Below are 16,849 nucleotides of genomic sequence, written 5' to 3'. Positions count from 1 at the left end.
GTGGGTGCTGGGAACTGAACTCAGGACCTCTGGAAGAGCAGACAGTGTGCTTAACCACTGAGCCATCGCCCCAGCCCCACTCTGTAAAAGAACACTTTACTCTTGGATTGCTAAGCTCTCAGCCAGGGCTCAGAGGGGCAAGACTGAAGCCACTCTGTAGGCCCCAAAAGGAGTGGCCCTCTGCGAAGCAAAGGGCTCAGAGTGAGAAGCCACCATGCCAGGTCCCTCTCCCACCCCGTTGCATAGTCGGTCTGCTCACAGGGCTGGTGGTGTCTTTTCCGAGGCTGCCCTTGCTGTTGAGGCTGCCAATCTCTGTCTGTGAGCTGGACTGCGACATTCCCTCAAAGAACGGCCTGCAGCAAAGAAGCACAGCTGGAGTCAGTGGCCACTGAAGTCCTGAAGGAAGTGTGAGAGAGGAAGCAAGGGACACTGTGATGGTGGGAAAGCCTAGGGGCAGCTCTGGGCCTCACTTGAGCTTGGGCTTTGGGGTGCTGAGGATGCTCTCCGTCTCCTCCATCTCAGGGCCACTGTCACTGGGGTTGTACATCTCTAGGCTGTCGTACAGCTCGTCCAGGTCCTCTTCCACCTCCCGGATCTGCTCCCGCGACACGTGCTCTAGCCCAAAGCCCACCTGTGAGGGAAGCAAAGCCCTGTGAATGTGGAGTTCTCCCCTGTCTCCTAGGCCATCTGACAACTGGTGCTCTCAGTATTCCTTCTAGAGGGACACGACACAGAGTCACGCTAGAGTAACCTTTGCGTCCTTGTATGGTCCGACCCTGAGAGCAAGGACGTAGTGGGGCTACTTTCCCTCAGTTACATCAATATCTACACCAAGGCTGGCACCAGGAGGACAAGAAAGTGCTGCTGTGCTTCCGGAGAAATGACACAAGAAAATCCAGGTCTGGTGGTCTAGCCTATCTTCTGCTCTGCTCTGCTCTGTCCAGGTGCAAGCTGCTTTTATTTAAAGCCAAGAGTGGGACAAAGACCCTTTCTCAAAATTTTCTATCTTTATTCACTTTTAGTTTACTTAGAAACCTATGTGACTGAAGCTAGGACCCCCGGGGTCTAGGGGATTTCTATCCAGAGGTGATCAATGGGGGCATGTCACACTGCAACTCCTATGAGGAAATGTTAAACAACAGCTAGATTTATCATTGCTTCCCTATAAGAGAAGTAAGTATTATAATTGTATATGACTATGCTAAGTATTTCTACATGTCATAAAACCGCACTCTTCGTGTGACGCCCTCATTTTGTCTTCAAGAAACGTAATGCTCTTCTTTAGCTGCCTCTCTCCTGGGCTGTGCTATGCACGCCAAGGGGCAGGAATCATGACCACAGTCCTGATTCCTAGTGGCTTACATGGGGCCTAGGAGCAACTGGAAGTAAGGGTCATACCTCATCGGAAACTTTGAATCGTTTCAGGAGGGCCACAAACTTCTGTTTGATGTTAGGTTGCTGTGGGGACAAAATATACAAAGTGTTCACAAGTTACATTTACTTATGGTCAATTCTCTAGAGTGTGTCAGGACCTTACCCTCACAAGGAACCGAGGGAAGATAAAATAGCTGACAGATATAGTAGTTGCATTTGCACTGAAAAACTCTCTAGAAAGACAGGTAAATGATGGTGTAGTTCCCAGAGCCCTGGGTAGCTCAGCAGAGCTCTCATGTCCCCAAGCCTCCACTGCACCCCAGTGATTTCCAGAGGTGCACCTCTAGCCCATTTTCTTCTCTGTCAGGCACCTCTATGCTCAACATCTCAGAATGGCATTTGTCCTCTTCTTACACAACCATCTTGGGTAGCAGCGTCACCAAACGACCTAACTACCAGATTATACCTGGAGTCTCTCCATCTCTGCTCCCTCACCTGCAATGCGCACTGGCAGCAGAGGCCACTTTTCCTTGCTGTCATCCTTGTCCCTATGCAAAGCTCTTCCTGCTGTGTCAGTTATTTGTTGAGATAAGTCTGGGTTTCCAGACACTGCAACTCTCTGATAGCCCATCCTAGGCTCCCTAATCCCGTCTCTTGTTCTGCTTTGGCTCCAGGCAGGCTTGGTTTGTGGTTACACATACTTCTCATGTAGGAGTTAGAAAGGACTGATCTGCACCTAAGAATACGAGTAGTAGGAAGGGCTGGAGAGAAGGCTCAGAAGTTAAGAGCACTGGCTGTTCTTCCAAAGGTCCTGAGTTCAATTCCCAGCAACCACATGGTGGCTCACAACCATCTATAATGAGATCTGGTACCTTCTTCTGGTGTGCAGGTGTACACACAGGCAGAATACTGTATATAAATACTAAATAAATAATACAAAAATAGTAGTAGGAAGAGCAGGACCAACAAGGAATAAACCCAAGTTTATATCGACAGAGAAGTTAAGACACCACAAGGCCATTGTTGAGAACAAAGTGCTTTTGGTGAGGAAAGAAGAGCATACACGGACAGAAGGAGACCATCACCACCACGTGTTGGCAAACACAGCTGGGAAGTGCCTAAAGCTTCCAGCATGCCTCTGGGAGATGGATACTATCACTGATCTCTGGTTATACACTGGGCAATGCTATGGAAATGGCCACAGGAGAGGGGACTTAGGAAACCCAGAAAGCATCTTTTGGGGAGAAAATAGGGCCTCTTTATGATTGCAGAGCAGGAAAAGACAAAGGCTCAGAAGATGAAGCAGGAACAAGGAAAACAACTGTTTTCCTTCTCAGAGTCCAGAAAAGAAAAGGCTAGATTCTGGGGACCTATATTCCCTACAGAGCTTGAAAACCAGGGGGGAAAGCAAGCAATTTTTATGTTCCTGAGTCACTGATGAAAAGGGGAAACAAGGGTTGCAGTCTTGTGGGTTTTCTCATCAGTCTCATGAACCTTGACTGCAGAGGGTGAGTGTGCTGTAACCTGGCAGACCAGGACACACATTTGAAAGGGCTGGCCTTAATTTCACTCCAAACGAGAAGAAAATCTCACTTTCAGGGTATCAGTCCCCAGACTGGCCCTACACTTGAGAGCACCAGAATCAAACGGACTTTCTCCTCCTAGACGCCTTGGTACTTCTGACCGCGGCTCCAGGTCAGCCAGAGGCCACAGAAGTGCTCAGGGTTCAGCTTCTCAGTCCAGGACTCCAATTTTAATATAGGCTCAGGAATCTTAGTTAGGAGACATGATCCAAACACTGCTGACTGCAGGTGTGCACCCCAGGGAAGAACTCTATCCAATGTAACGGAGCCTTGTCAAGCCCAGGGTTTCTACAGCTCTCAAGCACTCGTCTAACACAGCAGTATTCTTGAGAGCTACACTCTGCAGTGCACAGCGCATCACTTGGAGCAGTCACCTACAGAGAAAAGGGCTAAGGCACTGTACTCCTTAAAGAAGTATTTGGGCCGGGCGTGGTGGCGCACGCCTTTAATCCCAGCACTCGGGAGGCAGAGGCAGGCGGATCGCTGTGAGTTCGAGGCCAGCCTGGTCTACAAAGTGAGTCCAGGACAGCCAAGGCTAACACAGAGAGATCCTGTCTGAAAAACCAAAAAAAAAAAAAAAAAGAAGTATTTGGATTTTTTCAAATTCTACGAAAACGGTTATAGCCTCATTTTTATTTTGCATAATCTATAGCCTATAACATCCTGTGTAACACAGGGGTTCCTAACACGCTGACTCTTCATAGGTGGTAGTATAGGCTCTGGGATGTTTCAGAATAGTGAGGGTGTGACTCCAAGTAGAAGGTTTTTCAAAAAATCCACAGGGTCTTAATGCACCACTTACTCTCCACCTAGGTGAGACTAAGAGCCTATGCTGTGCCATGCCCTGAACCTGGGTGGCTTACCCTAGTGATGGCTGAGGTTGAGGTCAGTTTCCTCCGAGTCTTCTTTACTTTCCGAAGATCTTCATCTTCATAGAATAGGTCCTGAGCGGGTAGGAAACACAATGAGGCTGGGAAATTCCAGGAACCTCTTACACACTTAACGACCGAGCCATAGGAATTTACCTGCCCATGCAACGGGTCATCACTGCCTTCCTGTTCTGAGGAGAAGCTTTCTTCCTCTTCTTCAGAGTAGTTGTCAATATCTGGGGAGCGATCTAGAACATACAACCCGTTAGGAACGTTCATCTTCCTAAGTGATTCTGTTATTTTGTCTTTTTTTTCCCCCTAGAGCTGAGGACCAAACCCAGGGCCTCTAGCAAGTGCTCTACCACTGAGGTAAATCCCCAACCACCCTAAGTGATTCTGAAGGACAGGAATCAACAAATTTGGGTTGGAGAGGGAAGGGCCACATGGAGTTCATGGCTACACATTACTCCCAGGGCTCTCTGCGCTGATCTTTTTTTTCTTCTTCAAGTCAGGATCTCTCTGTGTAGCCTTGGCTGTCCTAGACTCTCTTTGTAGGCCAGGCTGGCCTTGAACTCACAGGGATCCTCCTGCCTCTGCTTCCCGAGTGCTGTGCTTGGATTAAAGGCGTGTGCCATCACGCCCCACTTCTAAGCTTATCTTGCCTCGACATTTCATAAATGTTTTTGGTCAGCTTTCCCAAGTCTGTGTACTGGTTACCTTGTTGTCTACAGTACCTGAAGACACCGTGTGTGTGTGTGTGTGTGTGTGTGTGTGTGTGTGTGTGTGTGTGTGTGTGTGTATCTATACACATATATAAAAATTATTTTTAAAAACATTTATGTGCATGAGTGTTTTGCTTGCATGTATACATGTGTACCACATGTGTGCCTGATGCCCTCAGATGTCAGAAATGAATGTCAAATCCCTAGGAACTGGAGTTATAGATGGTTCGGGGCTACCATGTGGATGCTAGGAGTCAAACCCAGATCCTCTGGAATACAGCAGTAAGTGCTATATGCCGCTGAGCCACCTCTCTAGTCCCACTGCATACACCTACCAGACAGCTTAGACTTGATTCCTTCATGGTCAATGGGCTGGCTGGATAAAGAGTAGATTTTTATTTCTGCCACAGGCACAGAGACATCCTTTACATTGCTGTGCAGGCCAAGCACCAAAGCACCTTCGTTAGGGTGTTGCATTACCTGTGAGCAAAGAACACAGCACAAATACCTTACCCAGCGATAGGGAGGTCACTACCATCAATCCAAGGACATGCAAGCCAATGTCAATGGCATTTGTTAGTGTAGCTTACTTCTCACTTCTGAGTCTCTGTGTACTGCGTCCCTACTGCTTTCATGGGCTTGCTTATAAACTATCTCAGGGGCTAGAGAGGGCTCAGTAGTTGAGAGTGCCTATAGCTCTTGTAGCAGTCCCGAGTTCTGCTCCCAGCACCCACACTGGATGGCTTATAATGACTTGTAAATCTAGGCCCAAGTAATGCAACATTCTCTTCTGGCTCCTTAGATACCTGCACTCACCTGCACAGAGTACACCCTCCGTACACAGAATTTAAAAAAAAATCTTACAAAAATCACACACATATAATATATCAAATAGAAATATGTGAAAATATATATTATATACATTATATATTTATGACTAAACCTCATCAAATAAAATAAGAACCTACAGCCCATAACTGATAAAAATAAGCTGAGCAATTGGTAAGCGGAAGAAGAAAGGAATGCTCTATTTACCAACTGACCCATACAGAAATGATAGCTAATTTAGAAGTTCACAGTTTGACAAGTGTCAAAATAGTAACTAATTCAGGCCAAGATCATTAATAGATTGGGGCTAGGGAAATGTCACAGTGGGTAAAGTGTTTGTCATATAAGTGTGAGAACATACGTTTGTGTCCTCAGAACCTGAGTAAAGACAGATGCAGTAGTTTGACAGTAGCATGCGTCTGTAATGCTAGAGGGCCTGATACTGAGCTAGAGGTGGAAACAGGAATATCCCTGGAAGCAAAGGACCAGAGGACCCTGTTTCAAACAAGCTAGAAAGCACGAACTGACACCTGAAGTTGTCCTCTCATCTCCACATGTATGCCACAGCATGTTTATGTCCATATTCATACACACAACACCCACACATATCCACTCTCTCCCACACATACTGTGCAACCCACACTGTGTTGGGAAGAAGAGTGCTGTGGTGGTCATTTTGCCAAAAATGCACAAATTGAACCTAATTTAGACAATGACCAGTAAACCTAGACTGAGAAGTACTTGATAAAGTAATCAGCCTGTACTTTCCAGAATCTACATGAAAGCCAGGTGGTGGTGGTGCACACCTTTAATCCCAGCACTGGGAGGTAAAGGCAGACTAATCTCTGAGTTCCAGGCCAGCCTTGTCTACAGAGCAAGTTCTAAGACAGCCAGGGCTCCATAAAGAAATCCCATCTAAAAAAAAAGGAACCCACATCACGATCACAAAAGTCAAGGAGAATATAGAGACCAGCAGAGACTGAGAGAGGCCAAAGAAAGGTACAGCTGACTCACAGATCTGCTCATGGGTCTTGGGAAGGTCACTGAGACATTCTGTACCAAGAGGCTGGGGACTGTGGGTAAGGTAGAACCTTGTATTAGTGTCAATGACTGAGGTGGGGGCATGAGGCTTAGGTAGGACAGTGTTCTCATGCTTAGGAAATTAACATAGTATAGTATTAATGTATAATGTGGCTTCATGCCTGCAACTGTCAAAATGTCTGAAGAAAACCCTGCAAAACAATAGCTACCATATAAAGAGAGATTATATAATCATAGTACTATGTTATCAAGGTAAGCATTTGGGTGAATCTGGCATATGAGAATTTTTTTGCATTATTCTTACTAAAACTAATTTAAAATCAACACACACACACATGCGCGCACGCGCACACACACACATACACACACACAAACACTAACGTTCGAGCTGGTCCTAGTGGTGCACTTCCAGCACCAGTTCCATGGGAAGGTGGAGTAGGAGAATCACTTGAGTCTGGTTGTTTGGGCCTAGGCTGGGCAACATAGCAAGACCCACCTCAAAAGAAAAAGGGAGATAGAGAGAAAGTTTGGTGGTTGGAGCATAGTTTCTTTTTCTTTTTGGTTTTTCCAGACAGGGTTTCTGGGTAGCCTTGGCTGTCCTGGACTCACTTTGTAGACCAGGCTGGCCTCGAACTCACAGCGATCCTGAGTGTGCCACTATGCCTGGCTGGAGCACAGTTTCTTTCTTTCTTTCTTTTTTTAAAAGATTTATTTATTTATTATGTATACAGTGTTCTGCCTGCTTGTACACCTGCATAGAAGAGGGCGAAAGATCTCATTACAGATGGCTGTGAGGCACCATGTGGTTGCTGGGAATTGAACTCAGGACTTTGGAAGAGCAGCCAGTGCTCTTAACCTCTGAGCCGTCTCTCCAGGCCGGAGCACAGTTTCTTAACTGGACTTTGGTTTATTCCCAGAACCTGCGTGTGGCTAACAGCCATCCATAACTCTACTTCTAGGCTGCACATGACATATTGGAGCAAAATACTCATACACGTAAAATAAGATGACTAAATCTTAAAAATAAAATGGAGATTTAAAAGAAACTTAAAAGGAAACAAAACTTTTATGTAAGAGAAAGTAATTGATAAAACTAGTTAACTAGTTATAGATCAAATTTCCAACAATTTTTTTTGGGGGGGGGGGTTTAAGACAGGGTTTCTCTGTATAGTCCTGGCTATCTGGAATTTACTCTGTAGACCAGGCTGGCTTTGAACTCACAGGGATCGGCCTGCCTCTGCCTCCTGAGCGCTGGGAGGCTGGGGACCTGTTTCGTGGGTGGGGGTGGCTACAGCTGAGACTGCCCCTGCTTACCTCCGCCATGTTGATGAGCCCCACAGCCAAGGTCTTATAGCCCAAGATAGTCCGGTTCTTGTACCGCTTCCTCCTCTGCAACATTACCTGCAGTTTGTTGGCATCCCGCTTAAGGAAATGAGGGTACTGAAAGGAGAACAGTCCAGACGGCTAGTCAGCAGGCAGGCCCTGGTGGTTCAGGTCCTGCTGAAGAGGCGCTCCTGTGTCCCTTGCTTGAAAGAGTGATTGGTCAGAGAGAGAAAGAAACAGATGCAGAAGGGCTGGATCTGCTGGATGCTAGTAGGGTCTACACAGGCTTACAAACACCTCTCTCTCCGCCATGTGGCCACATGTTTTCTCCATGGGATACAACAATCACTAGGGTTATGATGAGACAGATGCTCTAAGAGGGGCAAAGGGAGAGGAATGGATATAACATGTGACAAAAGTGGGCTGTATTGTACGGGGTCCTAAGATTCACATCAGCGAGGAGACGGGGAAGGCCAAGTGTAGTGGTGAGGTTCAGTGGGTAGCTACCAATGGTCAGGTAAGGGGAGTCTGGCCTCAGCTCCCAGCCCAGTGGTATACCCAGCACACCCCCACTTGAGCTGGCTCAGGGACTGCTTATGCCTTCCAGGGTTAGCCATGAGCCCATGGGTGACTTTAGTGCTTTCCTACTGAAACTAGGCTCTAGCTGTTTTAGGGGGGGAAAGTATCTAAGTTTCAAGTCTATTTGAGCACTAGATTATTGCAGCATTAGAGAAGTCATGACTTAGACATTTCTGACCTGAAGGGAGAAGGTTAACTGGAGCTCTGTTTCCACCAGGCCACTGGCTGGAAGGATGATCTCATTGGAGCGAAGAATCCGTTTTGAACCCTGAAACCAAGAAAAACTTCTGTCAAAGCTGTGCCACTAACAGACCAAACCCAAAGAACTACACACCGTGCTGTCACACCAGTCAGCCTGCAGTGCTCCCCAGTCTTCCTTCCTTCTACTCCTTACTCTGCTAGGCTTATTTGGCAAATTATAATTATTTTATTTTTATTTACTGTTACTTTTTTTTATGGTGCTGAGTATTGAAATCATGACTTTGCATGTGCCGGGAAAGGACCATATCACTGAACTATGTATGTTCTAAGCCTTTTTTGGGGGTGGGGGTGGGGGTGGGGTTTCTGGCCTTGAACTCACAGATATCTGCCTGCCTCTGCCTTCCCAAGTGCTGGGATTAAAGGCGTGGGCCACCATCACTCAGCCTTGTTCTTAGCTTTTAAGACTATTTTAAATCCAACTGTAGAAGATGAACATGTGTAGAGACACATTTCCACTGATTAAACTTATGGGTGCCATCTTACGAGGTGTAACAGTGCCTGGGAACCATTTCCTGTCTCAAGTCTATCTTACAGAATGCAACATACCTTCCAATTTTCCTAACAGCTGACCCCTAGTACTAACCTTGATTGTCTTCTTCACTGAGAAAGCTGGAGCTGTCTGTACCCCATAAACCTGTCCCTGGACCCCTGTCCTCACATACCCGCCTTCCCCTTCTATTATAGACAAGCACCCGTGTTCCCATCCAAAGTTGAGGGGGCACACCACTCAGGCACTCACCTCTGCCTTTCTCACCTAGACAAAGGCACTGTGAAGCCAGTCATTCTTCTCACATAACCAGCTTTCCTCACTGCCCTAGATCATTCGCAGAAGCAACCGTGCTATTTTCAACACGGCAAACAAACTCCCTCCTGGCCTCACTGGACACCTCACAGGTGCTTCTCTTCTAGTCCGTTTTGAGTCTCCGTTCCCATTTCTCCTAATGCACTTTAGCAGCCCCCGTCACCTTTGCTCTGGCAAAGTGGCACTGCACTGGCAAGATGGATAATTCCTCTTCCCACATGACCTAGGCTCCGTGGACCAGCCAGCACAGAGGACAGAAGCAATCGTTTACTCAGCTATTTACTAGGTGTCTAGTACTGAGCCAGTCCTGACTGTAGAGGAATCTTAGTTCAGAACATGGCTGCTCTGGCAGGAGATCACATCTGAAGACCGTCTTGGTCTGTGTGATGCGGCTAGAACGCAGACTTACTGGGAGGTGGTGACACACTTCCAGAAGACAGATGTAAGCAGGTCTCTGAATCTGAACTCAAAAGTTCTCTCCCTCTCCCTCTCTCTCTCTCTCTCTCTCTCTCTCTCTCTCTCTCTCTCTCTCTCTCCGCCCTCCCTTCTCTCTCTGAAATAGCCCTGACTGTCCTGGACTCACTTTGTAGACCAGGCTGGGATTACAGGCATGTGCAACCATGACCGGCTCATACCTTTAGTTCCAAACAATGAAGTAAAGTTACTTTGTAGAAGGAAGCACCCATGTTTGAAAGGGATGTCTAACTGAGTGGCAGACAAAGGAACATTTGACAGAACAGGACATCCTCACGAGGAGAGGAAAGGGAGTCCACTTAAGGGAGCAGCACAGGGAATGAGCACAGTTTTACAGAGAGAGAGAGAGGTTGAAAAGAGAAGGAGCCAGAGAATGAGAAGGAGCCAGAAGATTAGAATAGATTGCCAAAGTTAGTGTGAGGCCAAGCTGAGCAATTCAGTCAGAAGCTGAGAGAAGCCAGTTTTAATCAGTAGGCTTGGAGAGGAGGGGTTTGAGCCAGAACAGCTGAGTTAAAGCATCCAGCCAGAGCTGAGAAAGGACAAGAAAGGGTGAGCTTATTCAGCAGCAAGTCTCAGAGGCTGAAAACATTCTAGGCCTAGATTAGATTGTATGGAGGCTAGAAGTTCACTAAGCAGTAAGCTTCAAAGACTCCAATTAGTTCAGCTGAATAAAAGTTACTTTTACAGGACAGCTCTCAGAAGGAACAAGAGCTGGAACACTCTGCTTTTCCACTGCACCCCTCACTTTAGTTCTTATTTGTTTCAACTCTCCGTTCTCACTGACCCCTGCCCTTTCCTGTCAATTCTGCCAGACATGCCAGAGCCATCGAAGCCAGAGAACGTAGAGGCAGCCGCGTTAGACACAGATGGGCCCAGCTAGACATCTGAGGACTTGACAGCACCATGGCTATCTAGGGCTTTTAAGCTGGGTGTTTTCTCTACCTGGACTGCTTCCCTTGGAATCTGTGTAGTTAACTTTCTTGGTTTGTACAAATGTCATTTTCTACATCCATCATTTATAACTTCCTTCATCCTTTTATCTTGTTCTATTTTCTCCAAACATCCTATCACTTTCCCATAGTAGCAGTCCTCACTCTTTGAACTTCCATCATTAAATATATGCTGTTAAGAATTGTAATAACCAGCACTTGGGAGGCAGAGGCAGGCGGATCACTATGAGTTCGAGGCCAGCCTGGTCTATAAAGTGAGTCCAGGACAGCCAAGGCTACACAGAGAAACCCTGTCTTGAAAAACAAACAAACAAAAAAAAAAAAAAAAAAAAGAAAGAATTGTAACAGGGCTGGAGAGATGGCTCAGTGGTTAAGAGCACTATCTGCTCTTGGGTTCAATTCCCAGTGCTCACATGGCAGCTCACAACTCTCTGTAACTACAAGATCTGATACCCTCACACAGACATACATGCAGGCAAAACACCAATGCACATAAAAATAAATACATTAAAACATTAAGAGTGGACGCCAGGTGGTGGTAGCACATGTCTTTAATCCTAGCACTTGGGAGGCAGAGGCAGGTGGATCCCTGTGAGTTTGAGGCCAGCCTGGTCTACAAAGCGAGTCCAGGACAGCCAGGGCTACACAGAGAAACCTTGTCTCAAAAAAACCAAAACCAAACAAACAAACAAGAAACACCCAAAAAAGCTACCTTTTGATCCATGTGACATATGTCATATTTATGAGGGGAGCTTGAGTCTAAGACGCTTCTCCCTTGATAACATTCCTGTCCATCAGAACCCCAGTTTTACTCTACAGTACATTTTCAGTATAGAAGCAAAGAAAGAAAGAAGAAAAAAAGTTGTTTTATACCATAGTATTGTTACTAAACATAAAAATATTCATTAATGAATATTAATGTCTTTCAAACTAGGACTCTATTATTTTAAAGTATTTGTTTTTGAGACAGGGCCTTGCTATACCACCCAGACTAACATAAAACTCTCAATCCTCCCACCTCAGTCTCCTGCTCCCACCTTCTCCCACCCACTGTATGTGAATTACCAGGTGGTAGTGGCCCAGAGCAGGGGATGGAGGATAGACACTGTGGTAAGTGTGTGACAGTTGATGAAAGTGATGTCTCTTTGGTAGAGAGAGAGCAATGTTTGGGCTGTGCTGATGGCTGTGTGACTGAAAGCCGCAGGCTGTGTGTGCAAAGTAGGTGAGTTGAATGGAATCTGAAGTACAGCCTAGTAAATATGTTATTTAAACACTAGGCTATGTTTATGCTGCATGTGGTGATGCACATCTCTAGTCCCATCATCACTCAGGAGGCAGAAGCAGGCAGACCTCTGAGAATTCCAGGCCAGTCTGGGCCATACAGTGAGACCCTGCTCAAGAAACAAAACAACTGCTAGGTGTGGTGGTGCAAGCTTTTAGTCCTAGTACTTGGGAGGCTGAAGCAAGTGGATCTCTGTGAGTCTGAGGCCAGCCTTGTCTACAAAATGAGTCCAGGACAGCTAGGGCTCTGTTACACAGAGAAATCCTGTCTTGAAAAACAAACAAATAAAATCAACCAACCAACCAACCAACTACCACCATCACCAAAAACCACTGTGCTAGGGGCTGAGAAGATGGTTCAGTGGTTAAGAGCACCGGCTGTTCAGAGAAGTGTGGTCTGATTCCTATCAGCCATGTGTCGGCTAATAACCATCTCTCACTACAGTTCCAAGGGATCCAATGCCTTCTTCTGGCCTTCAAGGTCATTGCATACACAGGGTACACAGATATACATAAAATAAAAATAAAAATAGCTCTTAATTACTGACCCATCTCTTTTCCTACCAAAATCTTTAATCTTAAAAAACATTTAGCTGGGTGGTAGTAGTACACACCTTTAATCCCAGCGCTGGGGAGGCAGAGGCAGGTGGATCTGAGTTCTAGGCCAGCCTGATCTACAGAGCGAGTTCCAGGACAGCCAAGGGTACACAGAGAAACCCTGTCTCGAAAGCAAAACAAAACAAAAACCATTTAAAATAGTATGTGTAGGTAGAGCCTGCCAGGAGGAAACTAGGTCACCAAGGGTATGCCCACGCAGGGGCCTAAGTCCTCTTGGTCTCTTCCTTTCTCTCTTCCTCCTAACTGCCATAAGGTATGCAGCTTTCTCCACTATCTATGCCCACAGGCTCACTCTGAAATGGTGAGTCAAAATAAATCTTTATGCTCTCCCATCTGATTTGCCTTTTATGGTGCTGTGCTGTGCTGTGAAAGCTGGCAGGTGTTCATGTGGGCTGCAGCATGAAGAGTGTCACCCGTGGGGGCATCAGTACTTTCAGAGCAAATATCAACTCAGGGCAAATGACAAATAATACCACAGCATTACAGTGGAAATGACTTTGACACATAACCTTGAATGGTGTCTTAGGGAGATCCTTTTTAATACTGCTGTGAATAAAAAGGTCCTTAAAGGCAGGAGGCTTTGTTTTATTCACCACTGCCTCATTTATGCCTAAATCAAAGCTCAATATAAAATAAAATTTCGACCAACATTCACTAAGAGAATCAATAAGTAGGTGGTCAAAAACGAATGTAGTAATATCTGTAATTATTTTCAGTCACTTGGAAATAAAGTAACTTAAACATTCAGAATATTTACAGTTTCTGGTATAATCACAGATTTTTACAGAATGCCAAATATTTAATCAGGAAATAAAATTATTTCCTTTGGCAAGAGCATTTAATGACAGGAAGGACAAAAGCAGCAGAGAAAGTTAAAAACTATACCCACATTGTGTCTGCATGTGCCTTTGGCAAAGGAACATACCCTGAACTGGACACTGCCTGTGACCTAGGGTACAGCAGGGTCAGGAAAAGAAAGCAAAGCACTGAAGGCAGCCATGTCATATCACTTCCCATATGTGTTTTTCCAACCTACAATGTCCAGTAGCATTTCACAGGTTTTGGAGGAATTATGCACAAATATGAATAGGGAATTACAGTATGTGTTAAGACATAGATAAATTCATCAGGAGTGATAAAATTTTTGAATTAAAAATTTTTTAGAGCTGAGCATGCTGGCTCAGGCCTTTAATCCCAATACTATTGGAGGGAGAGGCGGGTGGATCTTCCTGAGTTTGAGGCCAGTCTGGTTTAGAAAGGGAGTCCAGGGCAGACGACACAGAGAAACCCTGTCTCAAAAAACCAACCCCCCCAAAAAAACCCAACCCCCCCCAAAAAAAGAAAGAAAGTAGAAAAAAAAGATTGGGGGGAGAGGCTGGAGAGAGGTCCAGGGTTCAGTTTCCAGCATGCACATGGGGCTCATATTCATCTGTAACTAACTCCAGTTCCAGGGGCTCAAACACACTCTTCTAGTCTCCAACTAGGCACACATATGATGCACAGACACACATGCAAGTAAAACATTCAAACATACAAAATAAATATTAAAAATCCTTTTAGGTTTATTTTATGTGTATACGTGTTCTGCCAGCATATATGCACATGTACCATGTGCATGCCTGGTGCCCACCAAGGTCGTAAGAAGGCATCAGATCCCTAGAACAGAGAAGTTAAAGATGGTTGAGAGCCACCATGTGGGGACTAAACTCAGCTCTTCTGTTGTTGTCTTGTTTTTTTGTCTTTCTAGACAGAGTCTCTCTGTATTAGCCTTGGCTGTCCTGGGCTAGCTTTGTAGACCAGGCTGGCCTCAAACTCACAGCGATCTGCCTGTCTCTGCCTCCCGAGTGCTAGGATTAAAGGCATGTGCCACCACGCCCGACAACTCAGCTCTTCTGGAAGAACAAGTGCTCTTAACTGCTGAGCCATCTCTCCACTGAAAATTTTGAAGTTTTAAAAAGTTATAAGGTTGAGTGTGGTAGCGCACCCCTTTAATCCCAGCACTGGGGAGGCAGAGGTAGGTGGATCTCTGTGAGTGTGAGGAGCCTGATCTACACAGTGGTTTCCAGGACATGTAGAGCTACATAATAAAACCCTGTCTCAAAACAATTATTATTATTATTTTTTTACTTTTAGTTATATGTATATGTGTGTATGTGCACGTGCCCAAGAAAGCCAGAGGTGTTGGATTCCCTGAAAAAGCAGTACATGTTCTTTTGTTGTTGTTTGAGGCAGGACCTCTCTATGTAGACCAGGCCAGCCTTGAATTCACAGAGATCTGCTGGCCCCTGCCTCCCAAGTGCTGTGTTCAAAGGTGTGTCTACCACACTTAGTGAGTATCTGCTCTTAACTGCAGACCCATCTTTCCAGTCAGTTGTGAGCCACTTGAGAATCAAACCTAGGTCCTCTAGAAGAGCAACCAGTGCTCACAACCACTGAGGCATCTCTTTAGCGCCTCAGCTGTAGATCTGAATTAAGAACATTTAGTACAATAAATACCACATAGCAGGCAAGCTAGCTAATAAATATGCTGGTTTACTGGGAATCATACTCCACTGTTTTTAAAGAATGAGACTCAGCAAACACACCACCCTCAGCGCACCACCCTCACTCAGCGCACCACCCTCACTCAGAGCACCACCCTCACTCAGGGCACCACCCTCACTCAGGGCACCACCCTCACTCAGGGCACCACCCTCACTCAGGGCACCACCCTCACTCAGAGCACCACCCTCACTCAGCGCACCCCCCTCAAGTGGAGGGGTCAGCTGTGATTTAGGCACTGCAAAGGCACTTCAGAATCTCACTCAGCTTCAGGGGGTCATCATTAGAAGGACTGATCAGTTAAGGGAGATCTCGGAATGGAGTTTAATTAATTATAAATTACACACTCTTTGGTTTCCAGTCTCAGCTCTGCCACTAAGTGGCAACAGGTAAATTCCTAAATGCTTGTGAGCTTCAGTTTCTCTCTCTTTCTCTTTGAATTCAGGAATGCTTAGGAGTCCAAATACTTGTGAAATATGTTGAATTCTTTGAGAACACAGAATTAAATATAAGAGGCATTAAGTATGAGGGCTTCCTATAATATAAAACACTCCAGTAAACTTTAAATTGCTAAGACTAAAATCATAATCTACAATTTCTTTTTACATCCTATGGGAAGCCTCCGAAAGTGTTTCCCTAATGCAGAAACTGGAGGCCCAAGACTGAAGCAGCCCTGCATACCTTCACGACACGGAGTGGTTTACACTACACTTCAGCCTGTCTCGCTGATCCCACTAGGCAGGCAGCAGTGAAGGACTGTTTTGTTCTTCCAGACAAAATGTAAAGAAACGGAGGACCTTAGTCCACCATAACTGCCCCCCACCTAGCTGAGGAGAGAGGTGGCCCAGGGAATGTCTATCGCTGGAACAGCTAAATGCACTCTCTCAGCTTCCCCAGGCCCCAAGCACTTACTGTTCATCTTACCTGCAGCTTTACAGCAATGACTACTGAGTTAAGGTCTTTGTCCATTTCTTTAAGCATAACAAGTTTCTTCAGGGTCAAGCTGAAGAGCCTAGAAAAACACAGAGAAAGACGGTCCTGTTAAATGTAAGGATTTATGCGTAGGTGACATCTACCGAAGGGACCTGCTTTACTTAAGGAAGACTGTGAGAAGAAGACCACTCAGGATAAAAGAGCTTTAGCCTGTATGCTTGGAAACTGTCAAAGCCGTATCGCTCTGTGAACTTCAGTGAATGTCTATATATCTCAAGGCCAAACCCACATGTTACTTACTACTATTAATGTGGAGCAGCTTCAGGGGACACAGGAGGCAGAGACAGACAGTTATTTTCTCAGTTTCTCCCTACCTGCCATCTAAGCATATCTGAAACATTTACACATGTAAATTAAATCTTAGCAACACAGATTCTCTCTCTCTCTCTCTCTCTCTCTCTCTCTCTCTCTCTCTCACACACACACACACACACACACACACACACACACACACACACACTTGCAAAGTAAGTGAGATGTTCGCCCAAGTCTTCAGGTCTCGAGAAAGGATTTTACAAATAACTATACAATACCTTAAAATACCAAAGCAGATGAAAATGTTAATAAATGCTCCATTAAGGAGAGGAACGATACAGAAGCACATTAACTT

At 45.6% G+C, this 16,849-nt stretch overlaps 1 protein-coding gene across 2 annotated transcripts in view; it reads right to left on the bottom strand.

Moving 5' to 3' along the window:
- Positions 1 to 16,849, bottom strand: part of PACS1 (phosphofurin acidic cluster sorting protein 1) — a 141,330-nt gene that overhangs the window by 19,024 nt on the left and 105,457 nt on the right. For both annotated transcript variants that reach the window (XM_084773800.1, XM_084773801.1), the window contains exons 2-10: positions 16,171 to 16,258; positions 8,498 to 8,587; positions 7,732 to 7,857; positions 4,884 to 5,028; positions 3,983 to 4,074; positions 3,821 to 3,901; positions 1,399 to 1,458; positions 471 to 631; positions 260 to 353 (exon numbers count right to left, since the gene is read on the bottom strand). In XM_084773800.1, coding sequence (XP_084629926.1) covers positions 260 to 353; positions 471 to 631; positions 1,399 to 1,458; positions 3,821 to 3,901; positions 3,983 to 4,074; positions 4,884 to 5,028; positions 7,732 to 7,857; positions 8,498 to 8,587; positions 16,171 to 16,258 — 937 coding nt within the window. The remainder of the gene's footprint in view (positions 1 to 259; positions 354 to 470; positions 632 to 1,398; positions 1,459 to 3,820; positions 3,902 to 3,982; positions 4,075 to 4,883; positions 5,029 to 7,731; positions 7,858 to 8,497; positions 8,588 to 16,170; positions 16,259 to 16,849) is intronic.

The sequence above is a fragment of the Acomys minous genome, assembly GCF_964271855.1.
Source record: "Acomys minous genome assembly, chromosome: 2".
NCBI classification, from domain to species: domain Eukaryota; kingdom Metazoa; phylum Chordata; class Mammalia; order Rodentia; family Muridae; genus Acomys; species Acomys minous.
This window is presented reverse-complemented; position numbering and strand designations above follow the sequence as displayed.